The sequence below is a fragment of the Rhopalosiphum padi genome, chromosome 2 (assembly GCF_020882245.1).
Source record: "Rhopalosiphum padi isolate XX-2018 chromosome 2, ASM2088224v1, whole genome shotgun sequence".
Taxonomy (NCBI): domain Eukaryota; kingdom Metazoa; phylum Arthropoda; class Insecta; order Hemiptera; family Aphididae; genus Rhopalosiphum; species Rhopalosiphum padi.
The window spans coordinates 52,794,627-52,819,283 of record NC_083598.1 but is presented as its reverse complement, the minus strand read 5'-3'; the positions used below and the strand labels follow the sequence as shown (position 1 = coordinate 52,819,283).

The 24,657-nt window shown below is 28.2% G+C and overlaps 3 protein-coding genes across 5 annotated transcripts; all 3 read left to right on the top strand.

Annotated features, from left to right (window-relative positions):
- The first annotated feature begins 1,841 nt into the window (after positions 1-1,841).
- On the top strand, positions 1,842-15,623 carry LOC132920459 (UDP-glycosyltransferase UGT5-like). Of its 3 annotated transcripts, none has more exons than XM_060982865.1 (4): positions 1,842-2,841; positions 13,858-14,077; positions 14,333-14,552; positions 14,672-15,623. In XM_060982865.1, the coding sequence occupies exons 1-4, from the start codon at positions 2,008-2,010 to the stop codon at positions 14,949-14,951; spliced, it is 1,554 nt and encodes a 517-aa protein (XP_060838848.1). In that variant the 5' UTR covers positions 1,842-2,007; the 3' UTR covers positions 14,952-15,623. The 3 variants fall into 3 exon arrangements, with proteins under 3 accessions (XP_060838848.1, XP_060838847.1, XP_060838849.1); XM_060982864.1 differs by lacking the exon at positions 1,842-2,841 and adding an exon at positions 8,509-9,536; XM_060982866.1 differs by lacking the exon at positions 1,842-2,841 and adding an exon at positions 12,866-13,733.
- Positions 15,624-17,300: 1,677 nt separating this feature from the next.
- Positions 17,301-19,691, top strand: LOC132922899 (uncharacterized). The gene is made up of 3 exons (XM_060986642.1): positions 17,301-17,798; positions 18,180-18,424; positions 19,471-19,691. The coding sequence occupies exons 1-3, from the start codon at positions 17,628-17,630 to the stop codon at positions 19,514-19,516; spliced, it is 462 nt and encodes a 153-aa protein (XP_060842625.1). The 5' UTR covers positions 17,301-17,627; the 3' UTR covers positions 19,517-19,691.
- Positions 19,692-22,142: 2,451 nt separating this feature from the next.
- On the top strand, positions 22,143-24,608 carry LOC132922385 (ribosome biogenesis protein WDR12 homolog). The gene is made up of 9 exons (XM_060985870.1): positions 22,143-22,334; positions 22,500-22,585; positions 22,674-22,896; positions 22,979-23,119; positions 23,293-23,468; positions 23,774-23,835; positions 23,909-24,155; positions 24,226-24,358; positions 24,442-24,608. The coding sequence occupies exons 1-9, from the start codon at positions 22,264-22,266 to the stop codon at positions 24,581-24,583; spliced, it is 1,281 nt and encodes a 426-aa protein (XP_060841853.1). The 5' UTR covers positions 22,143-22,263; the 3' UTR covers positions 24,584-24,608.
- Positions 24,609-24,657: the final 49 nt, after the last annotated feature.

The following is a 24,657-nucleotide window of genomic DNA, read 5'->3' as shown; positions in this document are numbered from 1 at the left end:
ATTATTAAGTATATAATAATATTATTTTAAATATATACGTTAGTAGGTAATGTACTAATGTTAAAATTATATGGTCCACGGCCCATGGGTTAGAAACATAGACGTAATAAAATTATTATTATATAATATAATATTATGTCTATGGTTAGGAACCGATACTTTAGACTTCTAGAGCATATAAACAGTAAAAAAAAAATATATAATATATAACATTTTTGGTGGTTGACAGTAAAGATAAAAAAGCTACAAAATAGATACCTACAAAAATTTTAATGTATATGGTATCGTCTGAGGAGATAGAGTTATTCTACGAGTGAATATCCTGCAATATCGTAACAAATGTAATTTCAAATGTCCATAAAAAAGTTAATATGATTTTCCAGTAAACTATTTTTTATTTTAGGATAACTATAGAGGTATTAAACATTAAAACAAAATCGATTTTAATGAATAATTTTGCACCTGTTTTTCCTTACTTTATATTCTAAGCGAAGTGATGAATGAATTGATTTTATAATGGTATGGTGTTGTTTTGTCTATAAAGTATAAATGTGATAAGTTAAACTATAAAATTCTTCAATTTTCAACTTTGAGGGTGATTTCTGATAAAAATTTTGATCTAGTTTGTACTTTCATAAGGAAAATTCCTAGTAGGTATTGTAATGATATGCTCACACATCATAATTTATTGTATATTTTATTTATCAGGAGGAAGGTAATAACGTAATTTTAAATAATTCTAATATTTACATCTAATTGATCACCATAATTCCCCAGCACTTAAAAGTGTAGGAGAAAGGTTCCATAGATCTGACATTTATTAAAGGCTTGTGTCCTTTATACTTGTCACTTTAAAATTAATATAATCTCACTATAGGCTTCTTAACCTATTTTTAATTTCTCTTATTTTTGCGTTATTGCAGTATGTAAAACAAAAAAAGAATAAGGAAAAAAGAAAACATTCGACAATTTTTAAATTATTTAGCACCTAGTTAAAAATATATTTAATTTTAATTTGTATAGATAAGGATTGAAAATTAAATACAAGATCCTAAATAAGTTATTCATATTTATAGATATAAAAATATTTAAAATAAATATGTACAATTGTATTTTAATATAATTATGGTATATAAAATAATGAATTAGAAAAATATAAAACATTGAGTACAAATCACTGTGATGGATTTAATAAATTTGAAATTTTAATATTAAATACAAAAACGATTTTGAAAATCTAAAATTCAATCTTAAAGCCAAAGAAGAATTTTTACAATTATTAAAATTGATATCAGTAATCAGTCCATAACAATTACACAAAACATACAAAACAAATACATTTATCAATCGACATTCGACACTCAGCTAATAATCTAAAGTGATTTAAAGCGATAATTACCTACATAATAATTATTTAAATATTTTAAATGTCGTTTAAATGAAAATAATTTATAAATCTTAAAGATTTCTGCGAACGAATAACGACAATTGAAACATTCGTAACCGATTATAATTATTGACTATAGGTACTGGTTAACTATATATATATGTATCATGTTCAGGGCAAAATTCTTGAATTCACCAAAATAAAATGTAAAAATAGTAATAATTAAATTAAAAAAATCGATAGATTATAATAATAAAAATTGAAGGTAATGTGAAAAAGTATAGCTAATTATATAATAGACTTTTAAAACTCCGTCGACGCAAAGCTGCAGTTTGACGGCGCGTATACGAACTATAATGAATTTATATTAATATATAGACAACGAATTGGACGTAGTATAGGTAGGTGTATATATATTATATATTTTTATCTGCGCTATATGTCGAAGCGGATTCAATTACGTTGCTCAACACGCGCGCTCGTTGGTATGTAAATACGATGTACCTATTGAGCATATAAACATAGATGTATTGTACACGCGCGTGACGCATACGGTTTAAGTGAACGTTTCGACAATCAGTCACATACAATAAAGTTCACGCGACACAACGCCGGCCATTATGGTTAACGCTACCGTAACGTATTATTTGCTCGTCGCGGCCACCGTGGCCGCGTCTTACCGCGCGACCGCGGCTCGCATACTCGGAGTGTTCCCGCACCACGGGTACAGCCATCACATGGTGTTCTTGCCTTACCTGCGGACACTGGCGGACCGCGGACACGACGTGCACGTTATAAGTAACTTCGATTCGTCGCACCCGAACATCACTGACATCAGTGTCGCGGGCTTCATGCCCATGTCCAACAACAAAGTCACTTTCCCGGACAATGCCGGGCAGTTCGGCATTGTCGGCGCGTTAACGGACATGTTCGAACTGTACGGCTTAGCCAAGACAACGGAAGGCGTGTTCGACGCACCGGCCGTCCGGAGTTTGCTCGAAGACCAGAACGCGTCGTTCGACTTGGTTATCGCCGAACATTTCAACAGCGAGCTGCCGCTTGGTTTCGCCGCCAAGTACCGCGTGCCGTTCATTTTGCTCAGTAGCTGTCCGCTGACGCCGTGGACCATGTCCCTGGTCGGTCAGTCGCAACAGCTAGCGTACAGGCCGTCCGTGTTTAGCGGCCTGCCGGAGCGCATGGACCTCGGCCAGCGACTTACCAACACGGCCGTAGCGGTCGTGTCCGATGCCGTGTTTCGGTTGATGAACCGGCCCTGGAGCCAACGGACGCTGAGAAAACGCTTGGGCCTGGACGTGTCCCTGGACGAGTTGGCGTCCAACGTCAGTCTGGTGTTGGTCAACACGCACTGGTCCTTAAACGGGGTATCGCCGGCCATGGCTGCTGTAAAGGAGACCGGTGGGATGCATATCATGCCACCTAAACAATTGCCACTCGTTAGTATATACATATATATTTTATAATTTATATTACTAGATTAAGTCGACTTGTGTATAGTAACGCAAAATCATTTTACTTCAATCGTGGTTATCATGTTAAGTGTTTTTAAATATTATAGCATTATCATTTCGTTTGCATTATCCTAAGTAGGGCATATGATAAGAGGTACATTTTATAAATTATTAGACTAAAATTATGTATAATAGATATTATAGGTAATTTAATAGATACATAGCTAAACTTAGGCTATACATTTACGATATATATATTTATAGCTATTATGTGATATATGTAATATGTAAACTATTTTATAGTTTTGTCAAACTATTCGGATCATATATTTTGTACGATAAAGAGAGTTAAAGACACATTGATAATGTACGCTACTCTGTTATAACTGTGAAGAAAACAGCTTAAATTGATATTCTCAGCTAATAAATTATGTCTCAATATTTTTATAAACCACGTTAAAATTTTTTTATTATTACAAATTACATAACTGTATTACTGTAATAGTACTTACCAATTTATAAGTATTTGGATTTAATTAACCCCATCACTATCCCAGTAAGCAAAACTTTGTAGAGGGTTAATGAAAACAATAATCGATAGGACGATAGACGATAGCTATTTTACAGTGGTTGGTAGTGTTAATAACATTACGTAATAACGTAATATAGTCAGGACTCAGGAATGTAAACTAAACGCAACACATAAGTATATACCTATATATAAAATATGGGACATTTTTCCCCGATAGTATAAAAATAAAAAACAATTGAACGGTAACTACCATTAATATCTGATGTTGTTTCGATATATATTTATAAACTACGTAATTCTACTACAAGGATCTAAAATAATACTGTTTTTTTTTTTTAAATTTATAAAACGAAATAAATTTTTTTATTTAAAATTGTGATTTTTTTCGATATTGATGAAGTAATTGACGTATTATATTTTCAAACAAATTGACTCATATTGAATTCTTCTTAGGAAAATATTGTAAAATGCATTACAGGATTTTTAAATAGGACAGTTATGGACAAATAATGTAAAAAAAATTGTTTTTACATTTAGAAACTGAACTACTTAACATGAAATAATTTCAATTTTAATTGATTTCTTCAAAATTCTAACGTAAAACACTTATAACAAATATTTTGATTATGTACCTATTCTCCTACCTATTCTCCTTTACCTTGTATTACATTTTCAAGGTTTTTAATTAAGTTAAACATTTTTTATCGACATTCATAAAAAAAAAAAATTGAAAATGTCTAACAAGCACAAAAAATAACAATATGCTTAGAAAATGTTTAAAAATCTTAGTTAAGTATAAACATTTGATGAACATTTCAAATATCTAGTGTTATTCGTTTTTGTGTTCACCAAAAACAAACAAAAATATTTTATCAAATATTGGTTTCATTATCGTTTTTTCCTTATTTTTTTTCCGGTTATTTTGAGAATAGTAAAATAAAAATACGCACATCATTGTTAAATTAATATGTTCATTTCTCCACTAGGTTAGGTTTGGTTCAATAGTTTTTAAGTTATTATAATTATAATTATTATACAGATTGGACATTACGGAATGCTTATTAATAAGTAAATCAAATAATCTAATATACAATGAGAAATGTAAAAATTAAAATGTACAGGAACCCCATGACGCAATTATATTTTTATCGTTATTTATTTATGTACATATTTTTATCACCCGAATATTATGTGGTGAGCATAAAAAACTATGTACTTATAATTATATTATAAGTAAAATATTATATTATGTACAACTACGTGTTAATATGAGGAAGATACATTGATAAGTACATGCATCAAAATTAAAATACAAATAATAATAATTAATTAGCTACTAAATAATTATTAATTACTAATAATAGTGATAAGAAAATATATTGTAGTAGCTAATTCTTACATATAAATAAGGCTTTATATTTAAGTATACTGTATAAAATATTAAATAATACAAGCAAATTAAATTATTATGTTTAAATAAAAAAATAAAAATACTCAGTATATAACAGATATTAATATACCTAATAATAAATAATAAATATATTCAATAAATCAAACGTAGGGGATATTATATTTAATATTTATATATATGAAGATAGGCGCAAAATAGCCCAAAGTTTTTTTGGGGGACTACTTCATATTATTTTCAAAAATTATGTATGCCAAACACTAAGAGTACTATACTTTAAATTTAGGAGGTCTAAGTATATATTTGTGCCAAAGTAAATTTATCTATAGTTGCTTAAAACCATATAATAGGAAGTAGTTAATTATATACTATTATATACAGTTAGATAGTAGGTATAAAAAATATATAAATATGATATTATAATAAATAGTAATAACTAATAAAAATAAATACTTATTATTGTAGATATTAATCATTATTAAGTATAGGTATACAATAATTATACATCATTATAGTTGGAATTTTTTTTTTTTTTTGAAAAAAATACTCTTCGTTACATAAAACAGTTTTGAAAAATAGTTTTGTCAAGTAATTACTAAAGCAATCAATTTTAGTCATTAGAATATAATAAGTAATATGTATTAAAAGGAAAAGCTTCAGATATCAGATAAATGATATGATACTTAATACTTATTGTTGTATTTTATAAGGCAATTGTTATTACAATAACGAGTATATTATATTTTTTATAAAATATTAATAAATGTTAGTAATTTATAATTTTTTTTTACCTATTTTTTATTCAAATGTTTTTATTAAAATTATAACATCTTATAATAGCTTACAAAAAATAGAATGAAGGGTGGTTGGCGAGCAAAGTGGGAAAGGCGCGCAGAGCTTACTAGCGACATAATATATAGGTACAGAAATATTCACACGTTAAATATATTAAAAACATAAATTAATAAATAGAAAATTATACAACACGTGACAGTACTACAAGTCTTATATTAAAAATGTACATCAGTGGTTCACAAACTGTGCTCCGCGGAGCCCTAGGGCTCCGCGAGATTAGTCTAGGTGTGCCGCGAGAAATGTTATTAAATATTGAAAACAGTTCAAAGTTGCCGAAGTTGTTGTGGTTGTTAAGTGCGTGAGTGTGCAGTGAAAACTTGTGATGTAGAATAGTGTGCCAAAAACCAAAAAAGGTTGAGAACCACTGGTCTAGGGGCTCCATGGCTACCTGGGCATATCTGTATTTATTAAATTAAAATTATTATTATATTTCACATTTCTGATTTTTGGGGCTCCTTAATTTTTTTAAGACACATAAGGACTCCGCGAATAAAACAATTTGAGAATCACTGATGTACATTATTGTATACTTTGACCTCAGTAATAAGCTATTAACAAATAACTATTTTACGTGAGAAAATTTATTAAGATTCATATTTAATTGCAATACTGCAGTATGTTATATTATATACACAAAAAAAAAACAGTAATCACTTGTATTAAAAATTTTAATTATGAATTATGAATTTTTTTAATGTCATATCAATTGTTTTAATTTTCAATCGAAATCATTCATTCATCGCAATAGCATACAGTTTATATAATCCAATATTTAAGTTTCTACAATTATTATTTTACGAAAAAACGGAATGATAATAAATTCCAAGGATACAATAAAATTGTGACTAATTTTGCCGAAAATTTACTAAATATAATATTTCACACAAAAAAAGCAACACACACCATTATAAAACAAATACGTTTATTATTACGCTCTAAAATAGGTCGTTTACGTAAAATTCATATTACAAGTTTCTATTTACGATATTCATATTTTTCTTAAATTATGACAAATGAATAATAAAGGTAAGATTACTCGTATAATTAACACTGTTGTTAATATTCATGAGGTACTAGTTTATTTTATGAAACAAAATTGTAATTTTTAAGTTATTCATACAGTTCATTTTACGAGTGCAATATATTTATATATAAGAAAAAAATATAACTTATTCTGTGTACTTCATAATAATTACACGTCCATTTTATATAGTATCTTAGTTTTTATATTAATTTTTAAATAATAAAGCTCTATTAATTTATATAATATACCAGTTAAATGTTAAAAACTAATAATGAAAAGTTTTTATCAGCAAACATAATTAAAATAATTGGAATTATAATAGACTATATTTTTTTATGTATCTATAGATATAAAAAAGAGTGAAAACGAATGTATATACATCAATGCATTATATACATTGTAAAAGCAGATTTACATGTTCAAAAATCGGTAAACTAGCCGATAGGTCTTTGTGAAAGCTTTATAAATAATTTACGATAAAATTGTTTTTATGTAAGATTGCATTTTATAAATACAAAAACATTATTTAGGAATGTACGATTTACCTACTCTAAAATAGATCGAATTAACTAGAGATGATGCATTTATACAATTGATTCATCTTAAAAAGAAACTAAAATTAATAAAAGAAATACTGGATCAATATTATGCAAAACTGTGATGGGTATAAAGTTATTGAAACCACGTAAAGAACAAAAAGGTTTAAGAAAATATTGAAGACATTTTAGATTAATAAAATTATAATTAGCATTAAAAAAGTTAAAATTAGGTGTAAGCTTATATCTTCTGAATTCTTACGCTTCTATATCAATTCGTGTACCACGCTCGTTGGCTGGATAATATATGTCTAATAATTGTAAATAAATTCAATTTAACACACATCAATCAATTATATTCATTTAACCCAACGAAAATTGATCGCAAATATCAATTATACATTGCTATTATACCATATCTTATTTGATTTAGTTAGAATCATTAGTTGTTCAAAAATGTTTAAATTTCATCAATTTATATTTTTTGAAAAATTACAAAATCATAAAAATTGTTAGATAATAAATCGTTATTATACTTTAAATATATATAATATATATATAATAAATGTTGTCAAAATTTGAATTTCAATCATTTATAAAAATTTGATATGCCTTTACGCTAGCCTTTTTTTTAATTTCCATAAAAAACATAAAAAATTCTTGAAATACATTTTTAATCTTTTTTACACACAACCAAAATTTATCATGTCTAGATAATGCTAAAATAAATATTTTTATGACAAATTTAAGTCACTATAATTATTCTTAGTTTTTATTAAATTTACAGCAAAAACAAATAATCAATTTTGTTAGAATTTGGTTTTGAGTAAATATTCATGTTTTCTCGTAATAATTTTTTTTTTTTGTTTTTCGTTTATTTTTTAAAGTGCTAGTACATTTTCTCAAAATAAAAATAGATCCAAATATGATTACAACAGTCGGAAATATAATTGTTGATGATTAGAATATTTTTTTTTTTTTTTGTTATAGATATAAAAAAATGTCCTAAGACAAAATAAAAACATATATGTATTATTGTAAAATCAATACAATTATCGCACAAAAACTAAAATTCTACTGAGTGTTTTGGCATTCATCTATCCACTTAATAAAAAAATGTATCTATCGATTTTTTTAATAATTTAATACTTACACTTAGCTCTGCTTAACGCGGCTAGCAAATAGCAATTAACATTTAACCCTATTTAATCGGATGAACGGTTCGCCATTCTAGAAAACTCGTCACATCAAATTATTCTGAGTACATATTATATTCTTATCTGACCAACATTATACTCGTTAGCGATGTTCAATACCTATTATACAAAATGCATATTATTATATCTACGTAATTTATCACATACGTAAGTCGTTTTACAGTATGAGCTCAGTTTAAATGTGACCACAACAACGTACTCAACTATTACATTGTTAAGAAACTGTACACAATATACACCCTAATATCCTATAGTTGGCACGCTGCCAGCAACCATGGTTAACGCCACTGTAACGTATTATTTGCTCGTCGCGGCCACCGTGACCGCGTCTTACAACGCGTCTGCGGCTCGCATACTCGGAGTGTTCACGCACCACGGGTACAGCCATCACATGGTGTTCTTGCCTTACCTGCGGACACTGGCGGACCGCGGACACGACGTGCACGTTATCAGCAACTTTGATTCGTCGCACCCAAACATTACTGATATCAGTGTCGCGGGCTCTATGCCCATGTTCAACAACAACGTCACTTTCCCGGACAATGCCGGGCAGTTCGGCATTGTCGGCGCGTTAACGGACATGTTCGGACTGTACGGCTTAGCCAAGACAACGGAAGCCGTGTTCGAAGCACCGGCCGTCCGGAGTTTGCTCGAAGACCAGAACGCGTCATTCGACTTGGTTATCGCCGAACATTTCAACAGCGAGCTGCCGCTTGGTTTCGCCGCCAAGTACCGCGCGCCGTTCATTTTGCTCAGCAGCGGTCCGCTTGCGCCGTGGACCATGTCCCTGGTCGGTCAGTCGCAACAGATAGCGTACAGGCCGTCCATGTTAAGCGGCCTGCCGGAGCGCATGGACCTCGGCCAGCGACTGACCAACACGGCCGTAGCGGTCGTGTCCGATGCCGTGTTTCGGTTGATGAACCGGCCCTGGAGCCAACGGACGCTGAGAAAACGCTTGGGCCTAGACGTGTCCCTGGACGAACTGGCGTCCAACGTCAGTCTGGTGTTGGTCAACACACACTGGTCCTTAAACGGGGTATCGCCGGCCATGGCTGCTGTAAAGGAGATCGGCGGGATGCACGTCATACCGCCTAAAAAACTGCCAGTCGTTAGTACTTACAAAATATAATATATTATTATGGTCACTATACATTTACTTTAGTATTATAAATTAAAATATTTGATAACAAGTTATATGCACTATATATACTGTATAGTTATAGTGTTTAGTATAGAATCGTCACTTTAATATACAGTATAATATTGTGGTGTAACAATATTATTCTATATATTGCATTATAGTTAAAAAAAATTCTATAAACTTTCAAACCACAGTCGTTTACTGATCTCTACTAAACTAAACGCATAATATTTTTATCTTTTATATTTTACACTCGTTATACGGGTATGTATTATGGCTGTTATGGCAGGTATATAGAACAATTTAGTTGGGTATTACTTAAGTTGTAGCGACGTAACGTAATTTAAAAATAATAATTTTCGGGGTGGACTACTGAAACAATAGATATAGACGTCACGTCTAGCGTCCACTATCTATTCAAGAGTTTCTAAAAACTAATTTTTCAAAACCACCCCATATGCTACAGGTGGATATTATTTCATGTTAAGATTTTTAGAATTATAATTATTTAATTTTCATCGGTGTTCTAGGGTGGATTAATGATATTTTTCTAGTTTAGAAATATATTATTTAATTATCATATATCATTATTATATGCGACTTAAAATAATCATCAGATTTGCAGCTTTATTAATATTTGCTATATTAATTATATCTATATAATATCATAATTTTTTTTGTAATTGTATTTGTATTTTTTATATTTATATATATATATATATATATAATGTTGAATGAAAACTATGTGTAATGAAAAAAATCATAGTTTATTTCTTAATTGATGCAGTGGCGTAGCCAGGATTTTTAATTTGGTAAAATTTAAGATTTTTGTAGTGATTTTCATAGACCATTAAAAATTTAAATTATTTTTAAATTTTCTTGATATTTCATGCGGAGGGGCTGTAGCCTACTCAGCCCTCTCCCTGGCTACGCCATTGAATCGATGGATTTTTGTAGATTTCCATAAATAATTGAAAAATTATAGTTATCGACAACATTGATAAACTAAAAAAAATTGTAAGACACTAAGACACATTTTCAATTAAATATAAATAATGTTATTAAACAAGTTATATGAATCATAGGTAACCACGATACCATAGCTATTAAATAAATATTGATGATATTAATGAGAAGCCAAGTAAAATTATCCATAGGCTCAATAGGCACATATAACCATCTTTCATAAGACATAGACATTTTGACAACATTATACACGCTATAAAACCCCGGACCATATATACCTATGTAATTTTTACTACGGATGACAACTAGTAGCCACTTTATAAGCCACTAGATACCCCAACATTATAAACATTTTAAAGTTAAAACTACTAAAGTACTAAGTGTTATGGTTAACATAATTGAGATGTTAAACATGTTTTACTCGTATATTTGTATTCTTAGATATGGTTATGCATACAATCATAATCAAACGTTAGTGTTCATTAATAACTTATCAATACTTAAAATAATATAGCTGATATTTTGAATCAAAAACTATTTTTTAATATGAGAAAATGTGTACGCCTTCAAAAAAAAAAAAAATTAATAATATCTAGATACATAATATTATCGTTGAAAATAAATATAGCTATTTATAAAATCAATTAAAAAATGTTAAAATTGTATATTCAATAGAAGACATCTTATCTACAAGTGATTAATGCAACAACCCAATCTTATCTTTTAAAAAAGTTTTATTATCTATATTAGTATACCTACTCGTATTCCTTATAATTACAACTAATTAGTAGTTTTTATACGCATTAAATAATTAAATATTAAGTTGTTCATCATTAGTCGGTGATTAGCTATAATAAAGTCATGTTGTTTTTGTTCTTATCTTTCTCAATATACGATAAAACTATAGGTATTTTAGTGTATAATTTTAATAAATTTATACACTTTTTAAATATACGTATAGCTTTAACGTTTACCTAATTTACTAAATATTTTATTTGATATTATTGACTAAGGTATACTTATTAAAATAAAATATATAACAGCTACAAAATATATATTTTATATTTTAATCTATAAAATGTTTTATCTTAAATAATAATTATAATATAAGAGTGTTCAATGTTCATACATATTATAGAATATTCTCATTAATAATATTTTATTCGTAATAAGCTATACATACATAGTTAAAATGATTGTTTTATTTTAACAGTAATTATTGCTATAACAGTGGTCTCTCCAGCAGACATGGTAAATATTTTAGCTGTGTTCCCTCATCAAGGTTTTAAGTCATAATTTGGTTTGCCCGCCTTATATTCAAAAACTTGCAGAGGAAACAGCATCACTATTATCACCAACTATCCAACAAAACATCCAAACATAAATAATTTATCAATTATTAGATCAATGCCTATAAACAATAACAAAAAAAATATCAGCCATATCGAAGGCAATACAACGAATGAAATACAACGTTCCATGAATATAATTTGTGATTTTTATGATCACGGAAAAATATATGAAGCCTTATTTTCTTTAGACAGCGTGAAGGCATTATTAAACAGTTCTTTTAAGTTTGATTTACTGATTGCTGAACATTTTAATAATGAATTATTTTTAGGATTTGTATTCAAGTTCGATATTCATTTTAATTTTTATACTTTTGAGTAATTGCAACTTGTTGCTTTGGAATCAACATGTAATTGGACAACCATATTTGTTAGCCAATACACCTTCAACATTAACCGGCCTAGGCACACAAATGAGCTTTTATAGCAGAATTAAAAATACAATTCAACTATTTGGTTTTAACTATTATTGTGTCGGATTAGAGACGAAAAAATCATCAAATGAAATCTTGACGTTGAGATTTTATTGGGCTAATTAATTTTAAACGATTAGTTTAATTATGGTTAACTCTTATTTCACAATATTTGAATCTAAACCGTTAATACCGGTTGTTGTAGAAATTGGTGGAATACACATAACGCCAATCAAAACTTTACCTATAGTAAGTGTCTAATTTTTATTATCATAATAATAGTTTTGTTTTCAACAAAACATGTAAAACCAGTCATATTATTACTAATTAGATATAACTACTACATATTTTAATACAAAATAAAAATCGTTATACAACTCAAGTCAGTTTAGTTATATAGTTATTGTGTTATTATAATCACTCGGACACACAAATAACATTCTGATAAAAAAAAAAAAAAAAAATGATTTATTTGTCTTTCTCTAATCAATAGAGATTAATAAATGGAGATAATTTTCTCCCGAAATACAAAGAAAAACGTTATAATATGTTTGTATTCTGGTAGTGAGTGTTCTATAATATAATAATATAATAAAATCTGTACGAAAATGATAAATTTCAGCTCACAAATCGTAATACAATTGTTAGTTATATTTCCGTTCTTCCAAGATGTATTGTGTGCAAATATTCTTGGTGTATTTCCAATCGAAGCACTTAGTCATCACATCATTTTTGACTCTTACATGTCTGAACTTCACCGTCGTGGCCATAATGTGACGGTGTATTCACATTATCCAGACCTTGCTTCCGAACAATACAAGCGAATACAAATCATCAATGTGTCGTCTATATTGGACCCAAGCTACGTGACCATGGACCATATGTACTCGCCATCAATTTTGAATAATTATAAACACATGTTTCACATCATGCATAACGGAGAAACATACACTCAGACTGATGCACTGCGTCAACTGTACGATCAGCCAGAAGACGTTTACGATTTAATTGTGACCGAAACATGTAACACCGATCTATACCTAGCGTTGATAGAACGATTCAAAGCTCCGTTCATTGCATGGACTACATCTCCGTTATTCGTATGGTCTGCTGATCGCACGGGAACACCCACTCATCCTGCATATATACCAGTACTAATGACATCGTACGGATCACAGATGAATTTTGTAGAACGGACTTATAACACATTATCGCGATCGATAGCTTTTCATAAATATTATACGGAATCATCAATATTCTCTCAAAAAATCGCTTCCAAACTTTATAAAAATGCATCCCAATTAGATCAGTTGGTATTGAGGACTAGCTTGTTGTTTGTAAATACATATCATTCTTTATGGGGCAGTAGGCCGCTACCACAAAACGTTGTCGAAGTAGGAGGTCTGCACGTGAAACCATCAAAACCTCTAGAAGAGGTTTGAAAACAAACAAAATAAAAATTAATTTTATAACATTAATCCATTGTTGAATTGCTTTATAGTAATTTTATAGTATTTATATTATATATTTATTAATTCAATTATTTTTACGTATATGCAGGACATTCAGAAATATATTGACGAAGCTGAGAATGGAGTCATTTATTTCTGCATGGGTAGTTTATTAAGGGGTGAAACTTTTTCGGCCGAAAAAAGACAGATGTTCTTAAATGTCTTTAATAAAATTCCACAACGAGTTCTGTGGAAATGGGAAGGTGACCTACCCGGAAAACCATCCAATGTAATGATTCGCAAATGGATGCCTCAACGAGATATTTTAGGTGAGTGTACCTACCTATAGGCTATAATATAGCATATATACGCATTTAACATACTGTGTGTTGTTTAAAATTTTATATATGGTTGTAAATGTACGATTTGTATTACAGCAATTTTAAGTTTTACATTTAAATTTTAGTATATACGACCTAACTACGTATAATTGTTATACGTTTAAATTGTTTACCATGAATACGTAATTAGTTTATTATTATTAATTATTATATGTAAGTAATGTTTTTTTTATTTGTGTACAGCCCACCCTAATGTTAAACTATTTATATCTCATGGTGGCCTATTGGGAACTACTGAAGCTGTGTATGAAGGTGTTCCAATATTATCAATGCCAATTTTTGGAGATCAAATGACAAATATCAAAGCTGTTGTAAGCAAAGGAGCTGCAGAGATGATGAATTATGGAGATTTGAATGAAGATGAAATTCTTATAAAAATAACATCCATGCTTACAAATCCTAAGTAAGTATATCATTATTATTTTTAATAACGCAGACTGTTGTCCATCGCAATAATACGTAATAATAATATGTTCTATGCGTGTTATGTGTTTATAATTTTTACTTATTTGTTAAACATAGATACAGACTAAAGGCTAAAGAGTTATCAGAAGCTTTTCGTGATCGGCCTATGTCTCCTTTAGAAACTGCAGTGTATTGGACAGAATATGTCATCCGACACAAAGGGGCGCCGGAACTTCGGTCTGCTGCCGTCGGTATGCCGTGGTACCAATACTATTTAATCGACGTACTAGTTGTAATTTTCTTAGCTATAACAACAATTTTTGTATTACTATATTGCTTAATTTTTAAAGTTCTTTTAAGATTGTTGAATAGAAAATTTAAACAGAAAAAATCCTAATAATTAAGTGAATTTGACTTAAGTATTATTAATAAAATATACTAAAACCTTACCTTAACCATAACCTTCTTATTATTAGTGCTAGATTTAACATATTATATATTATGTACTATACTGAATTTTGAAAGTAGGAAGTTGGGAAATATTATTAAATTTCTACGTGTTTAAAAAGTTTACAAATATAATTATAAAATAACCTAAATATAAAAGATACGTTATTAAGGTTTAAATGTTTAGTGCTGTTTAACTGTACCTATAACGTGGTTATACAACTATATTATGAACAAAATATTTATATTTTCTATAGGTACCCAAAAATCTTGTAACTAATAATTATCTATAGCTGTTAATTTTTATTAATTTATACTTGTCGACTATCGTAGGTACACCGTTTATCAGGGTGAATATTTTCATAGCATAAATAGCTTAAAATTGATCTTCATATAATTTTGGAAATATTGTGTAGGTATACTTAGATATAGTAAATTAGTAAATAATAATGTATACGAAATCAATAATGGTTAAAAGTTTCAAGTCTTTACAAATAATATGTTTCAAATTACCAACATCAAAATATTAGCTATATTTGTTATTTTTGTTAAAATATTATTATTTTTTCAGTTTGTACTTTATTAAAATTATTTAAAAAAATAAAATGAACATGTAACTATTTTTGATATTTTTAACTTATTGTAAAAACAAGTCATGACTTCATGAGGAACCTTATACTACATTTTTAAGCTATTTTCTCACAGACAAAATGTTATCAGATACAATTTAAAATATAAAATAATAAATAGCACAAAATGAGCAAAAATATTTTGGAAATTATCCTGTCAAGAAATTAAGAAAATGATAATACATTTTTATTAAAAACTGAAGTCTCTAATAAAAATTTAAAGTTGATGATTGAAACATTTTTATTGTTCAAAAGGTGAAAACAGACACAAAGACAAAATACATAAACATCATTATAAAATCAATACATTCATCATTCCACTCAACATTTAAAAAAGTAACAATTTTTTTGAATTCCTTAGCACTTTAAATTACTTGCTTTCGAAAAATAAAATAAAAAGAGAGTGGGTAATTTATTAGGTAAATACTAAATTGCTCGTTCTAAAATAATTATTGAAGTAATATAATATAATCTCTACAAAAATTCTGTCTGGACAATCCTTGCTTTAACATTAAAAAAAATTATAAAAATAATGAATGTTAATATTAAAAAGTCTTTAAAATATCCATTAATACAAGTAGAATGTATTCATTAATAATGATTTACTCTAAAAAATAGCAATACCCTCGTAAAAGAGCAAATATAATATATGAGTATAGTGAAACTGAAATTGTCTTGTCTCACTGGCAAAAGTGGCAAATGACAATTGTGTCTCCAACAGCTTCAGGGTATGACATTAAATTATTATTCATTTTCATTATAAATCATTAATGCAATAACTGATATACAAAATTTAAAAATAATATCTAACGAGTAATGCCAATAATGGACATTAATGGCCAAGGTCCAAAATACAGAATATAATATATAAATATAATATAATGCTTGGGCCTTGTGCCTTAGTTTTTTTGTAAGCATACAAAAAAATCACGTGGAAAATATGTTCTTACGAAAATTTTATAAATATAAAAAATACATTTTATTTTTAGAATAATAATTATTTTAAGTTTTTTTTTTAATATATTGCATGATCTATTTATTTCATTATAAATTATATGATATGAATGTATGATTATTGATACTTATACATATTATAATTTTTTCGTTTATCGTTTATCGTTTTTCGTTTTAATTACATTTACAAATATCAATCACTTTCCCATGAAAATTAATGAAAATATAATATCGATAATATCGTTATAAATTTATAATCATAACGATATTACCTATTGGCTACTGGCTACTTATATTAGATAACGTTTTCAAGTTCTGAATCTAAAGATTCTAAAATATATCATATATGTACCTACTACCCATAGACGTATAATATATTATATAATAATATAATAGTATACATAGTATAATATTATACAATATACGTCTATACTACCTACTTGCAACAGTTTCTGATTCTGAGTTCTGCACTTCTGCCTAAATCACGATTTAATATTACAAGTAGAAACAGTAGAAACTGTAGACTTGGCCACTGGGAAGGAGAATAACAGCACGCAGTCGAGCTATTACATCATGAAAGGTGGGAAGGAATAAAGAGTAAAGATCACAGATATGTATACTGTATACATATATGTGGTAAAGATTGACCCACGCCATTTTGTGATTTTGATAATGTTATGATTTTGGCGCGTAAATAGTAAAATTATTAAAATGTTATCAACTGATAATAAATTTTTTTAAATTATTACACAGAATATAGGTAACAATTATTATAATATCAAGTTTTATAAAGGTGGATATTAATATTATATTGATATTTGTTCTTTATTTCTATAATATTATGCCTGACGCCTGTTTCCTATGCGAATATCCATCCGTTTAGTGTTCTGTATTTACTATTTTGTATTATGTTGAGTACATTGTTTTTATTTATTGACAGCGTTTTCTTTCTTTAAAATAAATACATATATTTAAAATTTAATTTAAAATTTATATGATTAGTATTAATTTTATTATCGGTTTATTGTACCAAATAATAAAATATGAATTTTAATGATATGCATGCCTTAGCTAAACGTATAGATACTCAGGTTAAATCATTGGAGGCAAAAGTAGCTCATCCTATGAGTATGATGTATTCTAACAATTCTAGTCAAGGTGTCAAAGTACTATCGATGTTGAAAGATATGATCAAAGATGTGGAAAATAAAAAGGTATTCAAAAATAAGTTATTTATTTACTTACATTGTTACATTTATCCGTATAAATGGGGGGTCTTCAATATTTTTATGCAGCAGAACACCTATCATTTTTTTTAAATTTTAATTACATTTATAATAAAACATGTATTAAATAATTGAAAATATATTAAAAAATATGTGATATTTGCTTATTATGTATTTGCAAGTCTCAAATAAATGAAGATTGACCTGAAAAAGTGTGTTGAAGACCTCTGATCCTTAGATACATAATACTATATTATACTATTATTACTATTATAACAAATTAATAACTATTAATTTTAGTTAGTTATTACTAATTAGTACCTACTTAAATTTGAACCAAAAATTAATTAATATCCTTTCTGTTTATAGAAAGAAATCGAGAGTTTGATTCAAGAAGAAAATTCAACGTGGTCAGGAATGGTCGAAGATTACAACTCTGTTGCTAAATTTAAATCAGAAGTTGTTGCTAATTTGAATGAATATGAAAATATGTGGTCATCTAACTATCCTGATTATAAACCATTTATATCATACAGTCATTCTGATTCAGTAAATGAAGAATTAGATTCTCTCAATGAACTTAATATTCATGATGATAGACAAATTGCAGATCAGTATCCTTTTACTTTATTAATTTCACCAATAGTAAAATAATATGGCAGAATAATGTTTCTATGTTCTATCTGATTTTTATACATATAAAAAACTAATTTTTAACAAAGGTATTCTAATTCTATATTTTAAAGTACTCATTGATATTAAATGTTACATTTAATATAAACATTATATTACTTGAGTGCCTGGCATTGGATTAGTTTTCATTTAATTTTTTTCTTTTTTTGTTAAATATGATATATTTTATTTAAATAGACTTTAATTTTAGTGCAAACATTTTATTAAAAACAACAAGAATATTTCATCAGAATTAATTTAGTCCAATCTATTTAAACCCTATTCCAGTTAAGAACACAACTTGGCGGCTAACCTTGTATACAAAAATGAGGCCTAACTATAGATAACAGTTGTATAGCCAACTTTAATAGACTTGCGATTGACCTCCGAGATTTTCTATGTTGTCGCGATCGACCAAAAAAAAAAAAAAAGGTTGTCAATAAAAAAAAATATGTATATTATGTAATATGTACATGCGTGTTACACTTCTTTTATTCGATATCTGTGTATAATCTCGTTTTTCATAGTTATTTATTGCATTTTCTAAGTATAATTTTTATATTTGTTGATATTAAGATATACAAATTTACAGAAAAAATTCAAAAGGGAGTCGCGATTGACTCAAATTCATTTTGCGATCGACTGGTTGGCCACCCCTGGTATAGACAATTTACTTTAGGGGAGTGACAACTGAAAGTCACCTGACTGCTACCTGAGAAAAATTGGTTGTCGAGATTGTTTTTAAATTGAATTAAACTTTTATTTCATGTTCCAATTTATAATACACTCAACTCATGATAAAACAAATTTCAAGGGACCTAGAAAAAAGTTTATTACATAGAAAGTTAATTACATCAATATTTATATCATAATATATCTCAAGTCGACTGTGTTTTATATTAACTTTTTTTTTTAAGGATATTGAAATTATTAAAAAAAAATATCTAAATAAACAAATGTGATATATTTCCTTATCTTCTACCATAAGATCTTTAAATGATAGTCTCAACAATGTCAATATCACAATGTCTTAATGTTCTTGTTTGTATGCAGTGGATGTTGGTTGGTAAAAAACAAAATATTTTGAAGAATACCCTTACTTCAATCTTCTAAAAGTTTATATTATTATGTGTTGTGTATAAACAAGTTTACAATGTTTTCTTTTTGGTATCTTGTATTTTAAATAAATAGTAAAGTAAAACCATTTTATTGTGATTATCTTCATTCTTTAAATATGAATATATTACCACTGGAAATTTCTTAATTCATATTATTCACTACCTATTCATATTGTATTCACCGCTTATCAAACCTGCTTATTATACAAAAATGTTGTATAAATTGTGGATTTTCCTTTTAATAATAAAAAATATATATATTTGAATGTATTTCAATATCTTATTTTTATTTGAAATTTATTTTTAATCTTATTATTTACTTATTTTAGAATAAATACATTTTTTTAATTTTAGTTTATTATTGATATTTAAGTAAGAACCTAACATTTTCAAAACTAAATTAATTAATATGTAGGTACTTACAATAAATTAATTTCTTCTGTATATACTTGACTTCCTGTTAACTGAAAACTAAATGATTAATCGTTTATTTAGCAATTTAAAACCTTTGAAGTAGCTCGTAAGAGATCACTCGTGTAGTATCAACCTATTACGTATGTAGGTATTAAACAGTTTTGTGATACTATAAACATAGGCTGCGGCGTCTGGCTTTTTCTTTAATAAATGTATATCTACTATACTAGATAGCGAACATTTTTACATTTTACATGAAAAAAGTGAAGCCAGTTTTAATCTCATAGCATAGATATCTATGAATAAATGTAATAAAGGTAATTATACTAGGAGGTAGTCATTAGTACAAGAATCTTTGGTTCAGACCTTTTTAAGGGCCCCCCTGCGGACAAAGTCTGCGCACACCCATGGGCCATGACTACAGATATTGTACATTTGTAGTATTTGTATCATTCGGTATTCATCAGCACAGTTGCCACAGCTATAGAATATAGATAATTCTTGATTAATTTTGAACTTACAACTATATTGGACTTATATACACTATACAGGAAAAAAAAATTATTATAAATTATAATAACATAATCAATTAAAGTAGGATAAAATGCGGTGTCTAGATTAACCTGCCTTATACAGCAAGTGAAAGGTTCATTATTTTGGTAATGTGCAACACATGCGGGGTTAGAGCAAACGGAGCAACGTTACGGGTAAGGCGCGCAGAAACTCTGAAGCTAACGTGTTGAAAGAAAACAGGAGAATCAGTTTTACTATAGATGCGATTTTGAAGGAAAGTTAAGGCCTTAAGTCACGTAGTTGCGAGCATGACAGTAATCGTCCAGAGAGGAGATTCAAGTTTAGGAACGCTGCGTCATATGATCGTGAGGCGGATGGATGATATTTAATTTGAAGTTTGAACCCAGTGAAGCTGAGAAATGTACGCTGGGCAGTGGACACATTCAATTTGTTGGCAGTTTATCATTGAGTGAGGATTCCATACCGCAGAACCATACTCAATAATGGGCCTGACTAGTGCACAGTGTAACGCTCTTTAAACTTCTATTTACAAATATTTTTTATTAATCAGTTAAAAAAACATAGTTTATAGTTCGATATAATTCAAGGGCGTATTTGTGTTGTGACCAGGGGGGTGGGGAGGGGGAGAAATAAATTTTTCTTCTATACAAATTAAAAATTCACAGTTGATTACTTAATAAATAGGCATAAAATTCTTATTATGTTTACTGTTTAGTATGATATCATTACGATTTACGATCTTTATCAAACCGAAAATTTTTTAAATAAATTATTAACTAATGTATTATATAGAAAAAAATACGAGTGATGGGAGGGCGAATGCCCCTTTCGCCATCCTCAAATACGCCCTTGCGGTGTATAAATTCTGCAAAAAGTAACAGGAAACTACAGTAAAAAATATCTTTTTTATTTAGGAATAATGTATTTAGTTGGTACGAGGCTTTTTTTCCCAGGGCTTCTCTTTTTCCAAATACCACAAGTGCGGGGTTAATGTTAAACTTAATAAGAAATACAAATATAACAATGAAATATTTGTGTAAATAAAGAATTATGTAACTATCTACTTATTCAAATACTCAAATCTTATAATTATCTATTATTTTTCACCTAATTTCGTTAATTAGTGTTCAACTGAATCCCAATAAGCGGAGCAAAGAATTATACATTTCTCCTATCACAAGCATATTGTTTAGTGTGTACCACGATTAAAGATATACTTATATATATATCTATTATATCTTTAATCGTGGTGTGTACAAAAAAATGGGACATTGTTGTCGTCCACCAAACGACCAAACCCAGACACTATTCATGAGTTGGTAGACAAGTATTCTTGTCTATGTTGGCAGATATCTTATGAAGTATGAAGTATGAACACATAACTTTACGCATCAACCCTGCGATTCTGTGATGGTTGTATACTTGTATATAGGGTAAGGTAACAGCAAAATAGATGCCATATAGAATCATAACTTGTTTTATGTATCTGTAAATTTTAGTTTTCCATTGTTGGTAATCATGGTTATTGGTTGCAGGATAACACTGAGCACAGCCCGATTGCCCCGATTGTTTGAATGATTAGCACGTGTTTTGTTTATCATTTTCGAAAAATTTTAGTCGATTACTGGACGACTCGACGTTTGGAAGAAAGTGAAGTATCTGCATTCAACTTTCAACATTTTATTAAGTTTAATTTCGAAAGTGTTTTCATAGTCATGGACCGCTCAAAAAAGAAGGTCGATTTAGGATCTCAAATTCAAATAAAATTCATTACAAAACAAGAAATGTAAGTTTTTACTACTTAAATTATTATTCTAATGTAACTCATAATAAGGAAATAAGTAGTAATAGTTACCTAATTAGTAAAGTTTATTTTGATAGATTATCGTAGTTTTATGATATTTACTTATATTTATTTATAATTATGAAACATAATTAATTTCTTTTACAGTTATGCTGTACCAGAATTTCCTTTTGCAGTCGATTCAAAAATACAATGTGCAGATTTGAACAAACTAGTTAACGAATTATTAAAAGGTTTAATGCATTTATTTTAAGATATTTTAATTTGATTTTTGTTTTTGAATTGGTCCATTTATTGTATTTGATTGATTTGTTTATTTAGATAAATTATCTGATGATAATGGAGTCGTGAAAAAGGTTGATTTTGATTTTTTGGTCAATGGTGAATTATTACGTTCTCCTTTAGACATTCATTTAACAAACAAAAATGTATCTAGTGAAAGCAATGTGGTTGTTGAATATATGGAAGCTACTCCATCACCTGAACCAATGGATTGTCTTATACATGATGATTGGGTATCCGCTATACACTCTAATGGATCTTGGTATGTTATATAAGTATTTTTAAACACGCATAAATGTATCATTTTTTTTAAATTTATAATTATATGTATATAACTCTTTCAGGATCATAACAGGATGTTATGATAATTCAATTCATATATGGACAAACAAAGGAAAACATAAGACAGGTATCTCAGGACATACTGGGCCCGTCAAAGCAGTACAGTGGATTTCTGTTTCAGATGATTCTGCCACATTTGTTAGGTAAACAATAGAATTGTTAATGTAACTTAAAGTAAATAATTATTATTTCTTTAACAACTATGCAATTATTTTAGTGTGAATATGTGATATTATTAATTGAGCTCACTGAATATTAAATACATAATGATCATTTTAATAATATTACATCTAATTAAGTTTCTTATTATTTTTAGTGGTTCTCAGGATCAGTCAATTAGAGTTTGGGATTGGGATATAAAGAAAGGAACTACTAATTGTTTACAAATTGGCCGTGGACATGAAAGATCTGTGGAATGTATTAGTGTTAGTCCAGATTCGACCAGATTTGCTACTGGTGGATGGGACACTATGTTGAAAATTTGGTCATCAGGTAAAATCAAGATTTAAAATTTTTATACTTAATTTACATAAAAATATAATAAAGTATAAAGTCAAATTTTAAATTAAAATTTTGAACTAAAATATAACTTATATTTTTAATGAGCTTGATCATTTGATTTTAAGTAAAAATGTATCAAATTGGTATTAATTAAAAGCTTAAATATATAAATAATTATATAATTGAATATTTGATTTTGGTTAAGAATATAATATTTATTACATTAAAACTGTTTCATTAAATATTATATAGTAACATTACTCTTATTAATTTAAGAATTTGTATAACTTATTTAGATCCAAATTATGAGCCTGCTGATAAACCTGCCAAGAAACTTAAATCTGAAACAAAAATTATGGTAAGGATCTTTTTAATATTTTGTATTTATTTATATTGTGTATATTACCTATATATTTAACATATTTTAACAGCCTCCAATCATGACATTAAAAGGCCACAAAGAAAATATATCATCTGTTCAGTTTATTAATAACTCTGATCTAATAACAGCTTCTTGGGATCATACTATAAAACATTGGGATGGAGAGATAGGTGGAATCAAAACAGAAATTGTTGGTAATAAATCATTTTTCAATCATGATTACTCAGATTTGAATGGCTCTGTAATCACATGTTCGTCTGATAGACACATTAGATTATATGATCTAAGATCAAAAGGTAAAATATTTTTGTTACTGTTGTTTTTAAATTTTAAATTTACTGGCTTTTAACATATCATTATTTTTAGAGGGATCATTAGTTAAAGGTACTTACTCATCACATACACAGTGGGTGACCACTGTCAGATGGTCTAAAACAGAAGAATATCAGTTTGTTTCTGGTGGATATGATAATCAAATGAAATTGTGGGATACTAGAAGGTTATAATTTAATCAATATACATTTGACATATGATATTATATAATGCAATATGTAGTATTTTCATAAAAAAATTTTGTTTTAGCCCTAAAGTACCATTATTTGAATTGACTGGCCACGAAGAGAAAGTGATGTGCAGTGATTGGTCAAATCAAAAATTAATTTTGTCAGGTGGAGCTGATAATACTGTTCGAATTTTTAAAAATAAAAATATAAAAACCGTTTGATATTAAATTAAAGTTATTATAACTATTTTACTTATTTATTATTATGATTTTATGAAAAATTCATTTAATCATGT

Coding starts and splice junctions, on each gene's coding strand:
- LOC132920459 (XM_060982865.1), top strand. CDS start 2,008: ATGGTTAACGCTACCGTAACGTATTATTTGCTCGTCGCGGCCACCGTG. Junction 14,078..14,332: donor GCCTCAACGAGATATTTTAG/GTGAGTGTACCT, acceptor ATTTGTGTACAG/CCCACCCTAATGTTAAACTA. Junction 14,553..14,671: donor TCCATGCTTACAAATCCTAA/GTAAGTATATCA, acceptor TGTTAAACATAG/ATACAGACTAAAGGCTAAAG.
- LOC132922899 (XM_060986642.1), top strand. CDS start 17,628: ATGAATTTTAATGATATGCATGCCTTAGCTAAACGTATAGATACTCAG. Junction 17,799..18,179: donor AAGATGTGGAAAATAAAAAG/GTATTCAAAAAT, acceptor TTCTGTTTATAG/AAAGAAATCGAGAGTTTGAT. Junction 18,425..19,470: donor GATAGACAAATTGCAGATCA/GTATCCTTTTAC, acceptor TTCTACCATAAG/ATCTTTAAATGATAGTCTCA.
- LOC132922385 (XM_060985870.1), top strand. CDS start 22,264: ATGGACCGCTCAAAAAAGAAGGTCGATTTAGGATCTCAAATTCAAATA. Junction 22,586..22,673: donor AGTTAACGAATTATTAAAAG/GTTTAATGCATT, acceptor TTGTTTATTTAG/ATAAATTATCTGATGATAAT. Junction 24,156..24,225: donor ATATGATCTAAGATCAAAAG/GTAAAATATTTT, acceptor CATTATTTTTAG/AGGGATCATTAGTTAAAGGT.